The sequence below is a fragment of the Clytia hemisphaerica genome, unplaced genomic scaffold (assembly GCF_902728285.1).
Source record: "Clytia hemisphaerica strain Z4C2 unplaced genomic scaffold, Clytia hemisphaerica genome assembly, whole genome shotgun sequence".
In the NCBI taxonomy this organism is placed as follows: Eukaryota; Metazoa; Cnidaria; class Hydrozoa; order Leptothecata; family Clytiidae; genus Clytia; species Clytia hemisphaerica.
The window spans coordinates 1,708,568-1,724,002 of NW_027103551.1; the positions used below are offsets into that span (position 1 = coordinate 1,708,568).

Genomic DNA, 15,435 nt, shown 5'->3' on the forward strand with positions numbered 1-15,435 from the left:
TTTAGGTTGGACTTACAGCGAGCAAAGTTTATTCAATAATCGTAACTGCTGCAAAACAAATTCACATTGATCAAGGTATTAATGGAACGTTTACGGTCAATATTAGGCCACGTTCACACGCAACGTTTACGGTTTCGCTCCGAAACGAAATGCAGCCATTCTATTCGTTAGAAATGATGTAAGAATTCAATTCTAACCAATAGAATGGCTTCTTTTCGTTTCGGAGCACAACGGAACCGTAGGGTTTGAAAATGGTAAATTAGGGAGGAAAGATCATATAAAGTTAAAGGAATACAGAGAGTTTCAGATTTCCGAATTCTTACAAAAAGTTACGAACATATTGAAAATGAAACTTCTCTTAAGAGAGAAATGTCGTGGGGCATTATTAGAAGGTTGTCAGCAAAATGGAAAACACTGTTTACAAATGACGACAAATTTGTGTTATACAGTTGAGTCTCCATAAATTAAGCACGCACGGGGAACACAAATTTTGTTCGAGAAAATTTTGGAATATGGACCAAGATTTATAAGGCGTTATCAGCTGAAGGGTTTAGAAAATTAGTTCGAGTTATAGAGGTTCGAGTTATAGAGGTTCGAGTTATAGAGGTTCGAGTTATAGAGGTTCGAGTTTTAATGTCTGATTTTTTATTATAGGTTCAGACGCTAAAGAGAATGTACTTCTCGCCAAAGCTTTGGTCAATTCGATACGTCTACACGTGTCAAGTCAACAAAGCGCATCAGTTGGGCGTCAAGTTCAAACTATTTTCTCGCTATCCAAAGATGCATTTGGTCCTACGTCTTCTCAATCCCACAATGCATTGCTGGTGGATGCGATTAAGGAGCAAATCAAAGCTGACCAATTAGAACCGAAAGCTGAGCTTATTACAAAGGTAATAAATCATATTTTACGACAAGTGGCAGTGACAATTTCAGCCCGCAACTTAACTTGTTTTCCCTTGTAATCTATGATCATTGATTGACCTCGCGTAGATATTCGGTCTTGGGCAAACAAGGGCTGCTAATATCAACCTTAGGTTTTAGAAATCAACAAACTAACCATAGCTTGGAGTACCTTGTTTTATCTTTGAAACTTTGAAATTTTTATGATCTTTACGAGCTTTCGTTCAAAGATTTTTGCTGGATCATTGCCACGTTTAAGCAGCTCTTACATCGCTCTATTTTTCAGGTTTTGGAGCTTCAATCTCTGCTCTGCACTAATCAAGCAGTCATCATTTACGGATCATGCGCAACGGGGAAAAGCACTTGTTACCAGACCCTTTCTAGAGCGTTATGTCAGTTCCATTCCCCATGGTCATTGCAAGCTGACACACTTGAAAGTTTAAAGAATGAAAATTTTGCACGAGTCAATTTGAAAGTGGTGTATCCGAACGCGTTGAGCCAAGGCGAGGTGAGTGAAATTCTATTTCTCTGGATTTTTTAAATTCTCATTTGGTATCTTTGCCACGTTTTTACTTTAGAGAATGCGGATCGCGTACAATACATATTGCATACTCTTTTCCTTTTGGTAGTTTTCCATCTCAAACTTTGTCTCCCGGTCATTTTGTAAAGCCGGTACATCAATGAGAAAATATTTAAGGTTTTATTTTTGAATAACAGTGATACCGTTTGCTTACTCATCAATTTTAATTCTCAAGATTTCTCACATCGGATTGACAAGGATATGGAGCAAGATTGGTCAGAAAGAGGAAAAAAACATGCGCTTATATCAGCATAAAATAACAATAGGCAGACATTGTCCTGATATGAAATATGTACTTATGTAAAAATAAAACTTTACTTTAGTACTCTAAGATCTCGAATAGTAGGGTTGGGGGTAATTATATTCTATACTAGGCAATCCAGCTTCTAATAAAATGTATAATATGAAAATATTTTCACAACTATAAAAAACGTACGGGGGGGGTCCAAAAGTTTTTTCAAATTGATGACCATGGGAGAAGTTTATTAGGGACCTTGGATAGTGATATCTATCAGACGACGAATAGAACAAACGATCCCTTTTTAAAACAAAGAGGGTCGGCCGATTGGTCAAAGGTGACAGCGTGACAAATCGAGTTTTTTTGGTTCAAATCCCTGGGTCCTTACAATGTTCTGATCAGTTCAAATCGAAGCAGCGATTCAGACCTCGGAAAACATAATGTCAATCTGGCTACTGTAAAGATAGGATTGTTATCGAAAAACTATCGAAGTCTGAAGTCCTAGATTACTGGGCTTTCCCCTTAAACCACCGACTCTATTTCTCTATCCAGATTTATGGCTGTTACGATCAAAGTACTCAAACATGGAACGATGGGTTAGTGGTCAAACTTCTCCGACAATTTTCACTATGGAAAGACGTAGAACGTTCTCAAACGTTTGACCACACCGGCCAAGATCATATTTGTAGTGATATTCAACAATGGTTGGTTATGGATGGTAGCGTCCAGTCCTCTTCGAATTGGACATACGAAATGGAAGGATTGTTGGATACGTTTAAAGTTGTGGTCATGCAGAATCGTAAACGCTTAAAAACGACAAGTAAGTGTTTTTTCTTTATCGATATAAAACAACGCCAAATAAGTTACTGTAAATTGTTCCCTCGCAAAAACAAGTTCTCACCAAAACGAGTATGTGAATGATTTTCCAAAATAGGTACCATATCCTGCCCTTTTATGCCAGCTTTTACTGGCTTCGTTTTATCGGCCTGCGCCGTAGTTAAGGACCCAAATTGTACACTTTCTTTTCGAAACTATCAAGTGTTAATTAAGTTTAAGTTTAAATCTCTCAAAAATGATGAATTTTCCATCTCATTTCTGTTTCAGGGACCTCAAAACTTTTGTTTGAAATGGAATCATTAGCTCATTGTACACCTTCCTTATTATCAAGATCTTCATGGCTGTATTTCCCAGAGCTTCAAACTGTGACATGGGAATGCGTCTATTATTCATGGTCCAAAATGATGCATTCTAAATACGCAATACCTATACACTAGTATGTTAAATATTATCGTTCTCTTTTGAAAGCTAGTCTCTTTGGAACCAAATCTTCTTTGCTATAATGTTTTTGTATTGAAATTTCTGTATTTATTGAAAATTTGAATATACTTTTATGGGTAAGTGTTCATCAAAAGTAAAAAAGAAACTGCGTGTTGTTACTAATTTTGGATTAAAGCAATAGTGGCAAATGTCTGGGATACTTCATTCTATTTTTGTTTTAGTTTCGAAGAGTTGAAAACAGCATTAGTATACACGTTGGAACCTACTATCAAATACATGGACCAAGAACTCTCCCTTGCTTACCATACGAAAAACAAGCACGACGGAGGAGATTTATCATGTAACATCGAGTGTGGTTATATTCTACAAATACTGTCCGCTCTCCTCCATCATTGGATCAATAAAGATCCAAACTTATCTCCTTTATTATCACTCAACCCATCTAACAAAGAATTTGTGACTAAATTCCTTTGCAATGCACTGGCTCTATCCTTTGGTTATGGATTAAGCCCATTGGTTGATAGAGAGTAAGTTTACATTTGAAATCTAAGGTGAACACCGTATTGTGTTTTTCAAGCGATGGGTTTATACGCATCTCTGAGAATTTCTTTGTTATAGCAATACGACCGTTATTAGGGAATCGCCGAATCAGCTGGCTATTTCTTGTGGAGAACACCAATTTGTTCGAGTTAAGGAAATTTCGAGCTGTTAATTAAGGTTTTGTAAGGCATTGTTAACTGAAGGCAGCACAAAACTTATTTGAGTTAAGGAGACATTTGAGTTAAAGGTTCGAGTTAAAAAGGCTGTCCTGTAGTTAGATTTGAAAATATACGGTAGTAAGCAATTTTTTTCATTTTAGATCGATTCCGAAACTTGATTTGTTTATTCGTCAAGTCTTTTCAACGTGCCCACCATGTTCCGTCATTTTCCCGACGTCGTTCAATGACTGTTATTTCGACGGCGTCACGGGAGAAATGAAATTATGGAACGAACAGAAAGCGCAATCAACAATTCCAATGGCTTCATCAAGTTTCGTCGTTACCAGAGAGGTATGGGCTTGTTAAACCTTTTCTGGATTACAACAACTATCTTATCGCCCCCTTTCTACACCAGCCCCTACCCTAGCTGATGCTGCCCCTTAAAGGGTATCATCTACAGTAACATATTCCCGACCATATCATTCTTTACATAACATTTTTAGCAAAGAAAGAGCATATTTTGAGAATTTTTTTTGTCAATTCTTCTTTGTCAGCGCCTCCTTTTTATATCTTAAAACGAATATCTTTAATCCGCCACAGGCTCAAAATATCGCCAATAATGGCCGGTGTAAAAAGGCCCGATAAGTACCAACACTTAAAATTTACAGTTTCTTTTTATCTAAGCAATAGAGTTATAATGTATACCTAGAATTAGTCTTATTTTACCTGAAAAATGTTTTTCGTTTATACGAACGACAAGTTCCAAAAATTTCACATGTTTAGATCTTAATGTTTCAACTTAAACAGCTCTTGAGCTTTCATCAAGCACTTTGGCATTGAGGGGAATTAGAACTATGTATTTAGAATGCATACGGGTTTTTATGATAAGACTGCTTTGTTGCGGTGACACAATGGTAGTGAATCGTAGCGTAACATAGTAATTTGCAAGGACAAAACGCAGACGTACAGACTATTACCAACCCCCTCACATTCGCACTTTACTTTTGGAACGGCTCAAATCAGCATAGCGGGTATAACAATCTGACTTCCCTGGCTAAAAGTGAGTACTAAGGGGAGTCTCTATAAATCGAACGCGCAAGGGGAATTCTATTTTGTTTGAATTATGGAGATTTCGAGCCACGGAAATTCGCTTATAAGATATTGGAAACAGGAGGGACCGGAAAAATTGTGCGAGTTAAGGCGACACTCGAGTAGAGGTTCGAGTTATGAAGACTAAATTTTATTGCTGTTAATTTTTCAGATACAACAATGTTACACTTTGACGGACATGTTGCTTTCATGTCAGAAGAATTGTATGTTGATTGGTGATGTTGCAACTGGAAAATCTCAATTTGTTAAGGTAATAGTAATAAAGACAGTGTAAAAAAGGTTTATAGAAATTTCGATAATTGAAGTTTGAATAACGAAAGTTTTAACCTTAGCCGAGTAAGCAGATCCAAGAGGGCGAGAGAAAAATTGGGCTATTCTAGAAATAGTGTGTTCCCCTATGTTAAGGAGGTGTGACGTTTAGGATGGTATGGAAAATCAAAAATCCAGGGGTCTGATTTTTCGAGTGAAGAAATTCAGAGGGTCAGTAAAATGAGGTTGAAAATACAAGGTGGTCCAAAAAATGAGAGAAAAAATCCAAAGGGGGTCTGAAAAATTGAAAAGAAATCCAGGGGTTTACCTCTCCCAAAAATGACCCCCTCAACATAGGGGGTACAATTTTTTTCTGAAATAACCCATTACTCATCCCTTATAATGTGGATGAACATATTGTAATTATGTCAAATTATCAGCTACGCGCACATGGTTGTAGCTTTAACCTCGTCAACCTGGTATTACTAAGTATTCGCAAATCTTATGTAATACCAAATTAAGGTTAGCGATTGCAAAATTTATTGTTGATCTGTTTTCAGCACCTTCTAACATTCAAGCATCACATCAATCGAATCCAGATTTCGAACGCGATGACAGTGACACGTCTCCAAAGTATCCTAATGGAGAAAGTGAGCGAGTTACGTAACAAACATATGACAAAATTGAAATTGAAACAAATGACCACGTCCAGTTTTCATTCTTCTAAAAAAATGGATAGCTACTTGATGTTTTTGGATGATTTAAGTTCGGGGTGTTTGACCAAGGATGACTCTGGTGATGGTGGTGGAGACGTGGTTGAACAACCGTTATATGAATTAACAAGACAACTGGTCGTTGAAGGTAACATTTTTTTTTTTAATTCTAAATCAGATTCTAATACGAGTTTTACAAGTAAGTCTTATCTTATCCCGGGGTCCACTTAAAGCTTTTTCTATAGACTGGATGGCGCGATTAAGTGGCCCGGTAGTATATGGTAACAGTCCGCCAGATTTTAGTTGTTTTTGGAAGGTAAAAACAGTACGAAGCAATGTTTTTATTTGAGAATAAGGGATAGCAAATCTGTTATTGGTGTTTGTTTTTCATTTTTGATTATATCCTTCAACTCCAAGTAATTTTATTGTTATTTGGATTATAAACATTCTTTTTCAAAATGGCTACCTCGCCAAATGTTCCTAGTCTACTTCACTGAACTCAGCGTCGTAAAGAAATTATCAAAAAGCAAAGTTCAGCCAAAAGTAGACTCTAGTCTAGTCTTATCTCCGATACAAATTGTTTGCAAACGAAAGCCAATTAAAGGTTTTTCACGCTCTTATTTGTCCTTTTGCTCAGTTGGAGTTATTTACCTACAACGAATTCAAGGACGGCATTAAAAAAGGGACCGGCGCATAAAGTTCCATAATTTTGCATTTCAACCTAAAAGTGGGGTTCATCTTTTAATGATTTTACTACTTATTATGGATTAATTGCAACAACTTTAATATACGCTATTGGAGCTGGAATTACCGCGGCTGCTGGCACCAGTCGTATGATTAGAAAATGAGAAAAATCAAATGTTTGCATCACATCCATGACTTTACTTACTAAAACATCGATCTTCATTTACAATTTACCAGTCGGGTTTTAGGACATTTTATAATTCAGAATTTCAGAATTCACTTAGGGATGTCGTAATGTAAAAAAGGTTGATAAGGTTTAGCTTTCAGAAATTGTTAGGTGGGTTTTTATCAGATGAATTTAAAAAAGAAGGCATCGCTTACAGTATCTCAGCACTCAGGTTTATCGCTTCGTAGAACGGCAATGAATTTTGAAATTAGCTGCAGATACTAGGTCTATGTACAGACAACGTTTACAGAGGTAATGCTGAAAAGGTTTGGATTTTTATTCTTCAGGGATATCTGTTTTCAAACTGGAATTTACTGGTATGAAACTGCTAAAAATGTTTAACATATTTTCTCGTATAAAGCTTTGTTATCATTAATATTGAGCACTGTTATTGGTTTCGACTGACACAAAGCATAAGATACTCTCTAAAAACTCTGTAGTTTTAAAGGTCTCAAGATAAATAAATCGAAGATCGATTTTACCTGATTTTCGGACTTTAAATCAATCTTCCGGGTTAAAAGAAAAATTTAAACAAGAAAAGAAATATATTGAAATATTCATTAAAAAGAAAAAGCGTACCAATTTTCATTCTAATGTCCAAGAAGTGTCAACAAAGATAGACTCGTACGAGTACAACCGCAATTATATCCTATGTTACAAAAGGTGACGGTATTTTTTATAACATTTTGATTTTTCCGTATGGGTGTTAAAAAATCTAAAAAATAGTCCGGTTCATATTTGTCTGAAAATTTCCACTTTTTGGGTGACAAGCTGTAATTTTTAGAGTCTCTTATTTGATTTGGTTGTAATAAAAACAATTATATTCATCTCTATTACTTGATATGACTAATTAATGAAGTACCTTATAAAAACTCCAGCTCATCCCGCTTTTTGAGATACTGCCAACTCCTTTAAAACAAAGGATTTTAAATCGGATTTTAATTATTGTATAAAGCTATGAAAATGGTGTAATTGTATCTTGACATAGATCTTGATGATACCTCAATCAAACCACTTTCTCTTTGGTAATGCACGATCGAACAATCACCAAGACCTTTTAAAAAATTTGCATCGTGAAATGTATATCTTCCTCTTTCTCCGATCAAACACATCTCTGCATTTTCTGGTTCTATTTTATCTTGACTCAAATAAATCATTTTGTAATTTGATTCATAGGTCATATATTTTATGATGCTATCGTTGCTATGAAATTCTTTTTCTTTACCTTTCTTTTCACTGAGTTCTTTAAATTCTCTTCTCCCGATGAATTTCAACTTGAAATTACCCGGTATGAAAATTCTCATAAAGAAAGTTTTTCCTTGATCAGGTGTCCACCACTCGTTGGTTTTCAACTGATTGTTCCACCTAATCCAATTATAATTCAACATTTCTTGGTTTTTCACAGCTCGGGTGTATGATAAAAACTTAAAAGGTACATCTAAATCCTGAGCTCCTTGTTTAGCAACCAATTGTTTGTGTTTGTCAAAAATGTGATTAATTTGAGTATTGGTCAAGCGTTTTGATGTTGGATGAGAACCTTCTTGAGGTTGAAAATGAAATTTAATCCAATAGCTAATTGTATCAACAATCGAAAATGTATTTTGATGTAACTTCATACATTCGGTTTCAGACTGTTTTAACCGATCTTCCAATTGGTCGATTCTTTTATTTGCTTCTTCCAGTTTTCCTTCCAACTCTTCATTCTTTTGTTTTGTGGTTTTGTAATCATCCAACATCATCAATTGATGCTCAACAACATTCTCCTTGTGGTGCTCCCTCATTTTACCACGCTCAACCTGAAATGATCGAAATTTTAGGACAGTCAGTCTCAATGACCTTCTTAGTACTTAGTGTCTCTTAAAAAAGTTGTTAACTGAGGGTTCTGGATAGAATCGTTTCGGTTACAAAATTCCATTGACCCAAAATGTCCTCAGCTCTGATTAAGAAAATGCGTGATTTTCCAGGCGGCTGTCATCCTCTAACAAATCGCGTACAAATCTTTTATATTCTATAGCCAACTGTAGTTTTGTAAAGGTCTACTAATCAGTAAATTATGGATCTGTCCATTATGCAGGATTGACTGGAAATATTACTGTTTTGAGTATGTACTAAATATCTGTATTCTTACCATTTCATGACAGCCAAGGGGGCGATAATTGCATTCAATTTTCTCATAAAGACAATCTCTCAGTAAATGTTGACCAACCTAAATCATGAAATGATAAGAGCACAATAAACTTAGAATTATCAAGAATTATATCTAGCAAAACGAATGGATTAAAAACTAAAAAGATTTTGACCAAAGAAAAATTTAAAAAAAAATTTAATGATCGGCATGATTCTTAGAAAATTCTTGAAATTTTAAAAAAATTGAGCCTTGTGATTTTTGGAAAAAGAAATCCGATACTAGAATTGTCTAGATTGCTTTTGTTAGCCAAAGGCAAGGCAAGCAAATTCTTACATCTTTTCGAAGCACTTGAACATTACATTCATCATTTGAACAAACCACTTTCATCATTGGGCATTCATGGCGATGGTTCTAAATTATAGAATGGATATTTGGAATTTTGTAAATAAAAAGCGAGTATTATTTAAAAATATTCTGACTGGCGGTAGCTTTCCGTTCTAGCTTTTACACTACACTAGAGAGAGAAATTCCACATCAGGAAAAATTTCAGAAACAAATTTAAAAAATATTCTCGAAACTTTTGGTGAGATTTTAATCAGTATCGCATTTGCGAGGTTTTTTTTTGGGGTTTACATTATTGCAGAGTTTCTGGCTCGAACCTCATTGTCTATACAATTTTCAACATAATTTTTACCTTCATTTCAATAACTGGTTTTGTCAGTTGACAATATCCACACTGTGTTAAACGGTATTCACAATCTCGTTGATGGTTTGGTAAATTTTTTCTCGATTGCATTTCTAAACAGCCCTTGTTTTCGCATGGCACTGTTTCATATTGACATCTCATTTGATGTTCCTGTAATGTGAAAAGTATATTGGAGAACTTTCTACAGTGTAATCTGAAAGTTTATCATTATTTGCTCTAAGTCACCAAAGAGAAAACTCTGCTTTGAATTGTTGCAGTTTCATAAAATTCTGTATGGATCTTCGTCTGTGTGCCCGTCTGTCTGTCTGTCTGTCTGTCTTAAAAATTTAAAAATACTCCGAATGGACTGCAACCTGGGCTGGTTATCTTTGGGTGATTCCAAATCATATTTTTTTCTTTTTTACACTCTAGGATGACCGTAGCTACGAAACAAGACAAAAATGGCTTTAATTACTTTAAAAACCCAACAATTGGTTGGACCTATAAATAACTCAAAACACAAAAGAAACTACTCTTTAGCAGTTTTGTGGTTTGGACGTTTGATAATACGCATAGTAAAGTAACCATCCACTTCTATTTTTACACCCCCTTTTCACAGACCCAGTAGGATTTTTTTAGCCAGTGCAGTGGGGGTAAAAATAACGGCCTGAAACTCGATGGGGATTGGTATTCCTATATTTTTATGGCTGGGGATTTAAATTCTTTTGTTTTTAAGTCGGGAAATTCACTGGGTACAGTATTGGAAAAATAGCATAATGTTTTGCGGTGAGAATTGGTTTATTCGATTATTTTCAGTGGGCACAAAGATTGGACTATAATTTTCCACTGGGGACGATATTTTGGCCAATTTTCCAGTGGGAAAGAGTTCCAGTGGGTCTGTGAGAAGGAGGTGCACTTTATACTTTCGTTTTTTTAATAATTTTGATATCCAAACTTATATTCAATCAAGCTAACCTGATAATCAATAATTTTTCCTTGCCATTTGCAGCCCATTTCATGTTTTTTACACTTGACATCTAGACTTGTTTTGACCATTCGATCAATCACCCCTTTGCGATGAATCTAAAAGACGAGAGTACATGAAAAGCAAAGAATTAATGAAAATATTTTGTTTGCGAGTGGCAAGAAGGTAGCCGACTAAAATGTTGTTTACAGGACTACAATTTTTCTTCCCCTAGATGTACTCGTATTCGAGATCTAATCGTTTTCTAGATCCTTTCAGTGCTTTGAGAAGCCTAAAAACTTACCCTTGAGGACTGCAACTACGATAGTGAGTGGCCTCCTAGGGATTCGATTCTTTTACGGGACCTGTTTTGTGTGCTTTTCTCTTTTCGCTCATATAAGAGAATTATCAAGAATCTAAACAGGGGAGTAGAAAGCTTTTTGAAAGATTTTTCATACCTTTTCTGGGTTATAAACTGTATTACAATTTGGACACGTTATTGGTCTAAAATATTAAAAAGAAATTAATACATTCAATCTCTTAAAATGTCATCTATTCTGCGCACACCGCCCTCTCTACAAAAGGGGTGAATGTGATGGAGCCATGATATACCTCTTTATTTTAGTTTGAAAATCAAAGGAAAGTATAAATTTTACAACTTAATGAGATTTATAGATAAAGGAGGAATTTTTGGGATACGAAATTGCGAAATGTTTATAATTATATCAACCTTTATTTCAAAATTATGTAAAAGTAGGAATGTTTTTTGTATGACGATGGCCTGACAGATCTAGAGCTAAGTCCTGGTATGTAATACATAATAGCAATTACTTAGTAAAAGTGCACATATATGATACAGAAACGGTTCAAGATACCTTTTTCCACTCAATTGTTCTTGTTGCCATTGGGTGAGACATAAGTGACAGAATGCGTGATTGCACGGTGTTGAGTAAGGATCACGCAAAATCAAATGACATATTGTACATTCGAAATCTGCGCCTTTCTCTTTCTTAACTAGGTCGAAATCATACCCACGGTCTGCTTGAGGATCTTGACGTTCTGCCATTTTCAGAGTTTAGTTGAACTGTTGAATTTAATCTAAGTAAAAAAATGATTTCTCAATACACTCAATCAAACCAAGAAACTTGATAAACTCGTAATAACAAATTTGTAAAAGAATACGTTTAGTTTTGCTTACTTGTTTACTTTGAGTCGTATGAGCTCAACTTTCTTTCAGCTGGCTTTCTTTTTATTTCAAGTGAGGGGATATGGTTTTAATTATAAGAACTTTCTGAACTAGGTAGGGATTCTTTAAGATTTTAACCCTTAACGACTGCGTCTATTTATTTGTCCGTGCCTAAAATACCGCGGCCTTTTGAGTGGACTGTTCTTATAAAATACCGAGCGTTTTTGCCTTTTTTTTGGAAGTTGAACTAATTGAGGTATGCATTACAAATTATTTTGTGTCTCAAGTTGAATTATAATTTGAAATTTTATATGAAGACAGTCTGATAGTTTTTATAATTCAATACCAATTTTTTTTGGAAATTTGTATTCAAAAATGCTTTTTCCATTTTGGCGAGATCGTATGTTGTCTCAAAGTATAGCTTTAAGGAGAACATTCCCTTTAAAGCTAATAGTAATACGTATTTTCAGACAAGCACAATAGAAAATCATGATATTCATGATATTCTTGATATTCATGACGTAATGTTTTAGCACCCCAAAAGGAGTGGGTGTTTACTACTAATTTTGAATTTTAACAATTAAACTAGTGGTTAATGCCTGGGCTATTTTGCATGCTTCCATAGTGTAAAACATTACGTCATGATTACCATTTGAGATTTTTCAAACCGACTGCTGCGATGGAGTGTTGGTGAGAGGGGGGAGACGATAAGAGAAGTGTTGCTATTTATAAGTCATACTTCATTGCAGAGGTCTCCGTACGGAAATTTTTTTTATTAAACAGACAATGTGCACAGAGTGTACTACGAAGCAATAAACCTGAGATACCCTTTGATACAAGTTTTGAGCTTAGATATCCGGGCTAATATAGTTGTTCTCTGGTAAAAATGTTTAACATATTCTCTGAAAAACTAGTTTTAAAGGTTTCAAGATAATAGACCTTTTCGCTTTTCCATCCGCCATCTTGAATTGTATGCAAAAATACAGGAATGCCGTGGTTGGATTTAGTTGGAAAGTATGCAAAACATATGCAAGTTTACACAAAGATTAAAAAGACAACAAAGCATCTTATAAATAAATATTATAATCATAAGAACAATAAAAGATGGAATTTTTTAATCCAAAAAGATATATTTACAGAATAACACAAGCCTTTTAGAAATTAGTTCTTAAAGACATAGCACATTTTGTTTTCATACCATTAAGAAACTCCACAAAGACGGAGTACACACATCAAACTTTCAAAACACGCAAACTGAAAGCAGTAATTATGATGTCACACATCATCAATGTTTTGATTTGATCATTTGGCGGCTCTATTCCCAGGAGAATAATTTACCGTTAGCCGAATAAGGATTATTTTTTACCTTAGCTGGTGATTTTTCAGTTTGAGTTTATGTCTAATGTTATGGTCTTTTGTAGTGCTTGTTCTAAGAGATGAGTGAATATAATTGTTTTTAGTTTTCAAAAGAAGCAAATTTAATCTTTCTTCTACAAGATTACACTTTAATATAATGCCAATTATGCATGTAAGTTTTATATTAATACTTTCTTTTTGCATATGTTTTGCATACTTTCTAAGGGAATTTCACCACGGCAATTTGGCCACCATAATTTTTGCATACAATTCAATATGGCGGATGGAAAGGCGAAAAAGGTCTATCTCATAGATCGAAGGTCAATTTTACCTGATTTTTTCAATCTCAATCCGGTTAAAAGAAAAAAATCTAAATAAGGAAAACTCATTTAAAAGAAAAGAGTACCAATTTTCATCCGAATCTCCAAGAAGTATCAACAAAGATAGACTCGTACGAGTACAACCGCAATTATAACCTGTCACAAAAGGTGCCAGTATTTTTTATAACATTTTGATTTTTTCCGTGATGGGTGTTAACAAATTTAAAAAATAGTCCAGTTCATATTTATCTGAAAATTTCCACTTTTTGGGGGACAAACTGGAGTTTTTACAAGCTCTTATTTGATTTGGTTCGTCGTTAACATGTAATAAAAACAATTTGTTTTACTTTTTCTAAAGAACGCGTTATCTCCAATTAGTGAAGTACCTTATAAAAACTCCAGCTCATCCCGCTTTTTGAGATACAGCCAACTCCTTTAAAACAAAGGATTTTAAATCGATTTTAATTATTGTATAAAGCTATGAAAACATAAGTGTACCCTGTGTAAATTAATTGTGTCCTAATGAAACCACTTTCTTTTTGGTAATGTGCGATCAAGCAATCACCAAGATCTTCAGAACATCTTGCATCGTGAAATGTATGACATCCTTTTTTTCCGATAAAACACAGCTCTGCATTTTCAGGTACTATTTCATCATGACTCAAACAAATCATTTCGCAATTTGGTTGAAAGGTTTTCTTTCTTATGATGCTATCGTTGCCATAAAATTCTTTTTCTTTACCTTTCTTTTCACTGAGTTCTTTTAAGTCTCTTCTCCCGATGTATTTTAATTCGAAATTACCCGGTATGGTGATTTTCATAAAGAAAGTTTTTCCTTGATCAGGTGTCCACCACTCGTTGGTTTTCAACTGATCGCTCCACCTGATCCAATTATAATTCAAAATTTGGTTTTTCACTTCTTTGGTGTATGATATAAACTTAAAAGGTACATCTAAATCCTGAGCTCCTTGTTTAGCAACCAATTGTTTGTGTTTGTCAAAAAGGTGATTAATTTGAGTATTGGTCAAGCGTTTTGATGTTGGATGAGAACCTTCTTGAGGTTGAAAATGAAATTTAATGCAATAGCTAATTGTATCAACAATCGAAAACGTATTTTGATATAACTTCATACATTCGGTTTCAGACTGTTTTAACCGATGTTCCAATTGGTCGATTCTTTTATTTGCTTCTTCCAGTTTTCCTTCCAACTCTTCATTCTTTTGTTTTGTGGTTTTGTAATCATCCAACATCATCAATTGATGCTCAACAACATTCTCCTTGTGGTGCTCCCTCATTTTACCACGCTCAACCTGAAATGATCGAAATTTTAGGACAGTCAGGCCTCTATAACCTTCTTAGCGAATAATTGTTTCTGTGGTTTTTTGAGTATGTACTGAATATCTGTATCCTTACCATTTCATGACAGACAGCCAAGGGCGCGATAATTACATTCAATTTTCTCATAAAGACAATCTCTCAGTAAATGTTGACCAACCTAAATCATGAAATGATAAGAGCAAAGTAAACTTAGAATTATCAAGAATTATATCTAGGAAAACGAATAGATTTAAAACTAAAAATATTTTGACCGAAGAAAGATTTGAAAAAAATTAATGCTCCGCATAATTCTTGGAAAATTCTTAAAATTTTGTAAACTTTAGCCTTGTGATTTTTGAAAAAAGAAATCTGATGCTAGAATTGTCTAGATTGCTTTTGTTAGCCAAAGGCAAGGCAAGCAAATTCTTACATCTTTTCGAAGCACTTGAACATTGCATTCATCATTTGAACAAACCACTTTCATCATTCGGCATTCATGGCGATGGTTCTAAATTATGAAATAGATATTTGGAATTTCGTAACTAAAAAGCAAGTATTATTCAAAAATCTTCTGACGGACGGTAGCTTTCTGTTCTAGCTTTTACACTACACTAGATAGTGAAATTCCACATCAGGAAAAACTTCAGAAACAAATTTAAAAAATATTCTCGAAACTTTTGGTGAGATTTTAATCAGTATCGCATTTGTGAGGTTCCTTTTTAGGGAGGTTTACATTATTTCAGAGTTTCTGGCTAGAACGTCATTGTCTTACAGTTTTCGATCTAATTTTTACCTCATTTCAA

The 15,435-nt window shown here is 34.6% G+C and overlaps 2 protein-coding genes across 2 annotated transcripts in view; one reads left to right on the forward strand and one right to left on the reverse strand.

The window, feature by feature from the left end:
• The window catches only part of LOC136800103 (dynein heavy chain domain-containing protein 1-like), a 186,787-nt gene that overhangs the window by 35,242 nt on the left and 136,110 nt on the right, over positions 1-15,435 (forward strand). The window contains exons 25-33 of the mRNA XM_067056714.1: positions 6-75; positions 655-890; positions 1,187-1,408; positions 2,271-2,538; positions 2,823-2,991; positions 3,218-3,523; positions 3,856-4,045; positions 4,956-5,054; positions 5,614-5,914. Of these exons, the coding sequence (XP_066912815.1) occupies positions 6-75; positions 655-890; positions 1,187-1,408; positions 2,271-2,538; positions 2,823-2,991; positions 3,218-3,523; positions 3,856-4,045; positions 4,956-5,054; positions 5,614-5,914 (1,861 nt within the window). The remainder of the gene's footprint in view (positions 1-5; positions 76-654; positions 891-1,186; positions 1,409-2,270; positions 2,539-2,822; positions 2,992-3,217; positions 3,524-3,855; positions 4,046-4,955; positions 5,055-5,613; positions 5,915-15,435) is intronic.
• LOC136800078 (TNF receptor-associated factor family protein DDB_G0290883-like) lies at positions 7,615-9,897 on the reverse strand. The gene is made up of 5 exons (XM_067056688.1): positions 9,847-9,897; positions 9,499-9,660; positions 9,138-9,215; positions 8,805-8,882; positions 7,615-8,472 (listed from the first exon to the last, which is right to left on the reverse strand). The coding sequence occupies exons 1-5, from the start codon at positions 9,895-9,897 to the stop codon at positions 7,615-7,617; spliced, it is 1,227 nt and encodes a 408-aa protein (XP_066912789.1).

Coding starts and splice junctions, on each gene's coding strand:
- LOC136800078 (XM_067056688.1), bottom strand. CDS start 9,897: ATGATTTGGAATCACCCAAAGATAACCAGCCCAGGTTGCAGTCCATTC. Junction 9,216..9,498: donor AACCAGTTATTGAAATGAAG/GTAAAAATTATG, acceptor TCTATAATTTAG/AACCATCGCCATGAATGCCC. Junction 8,473..8,804: donor CCCTTGGCTGTCATGAAATG/GTAAGAATACAG, acceptor CGATCATTTCAG/GTTGAGCGTGGTAAAATGAG.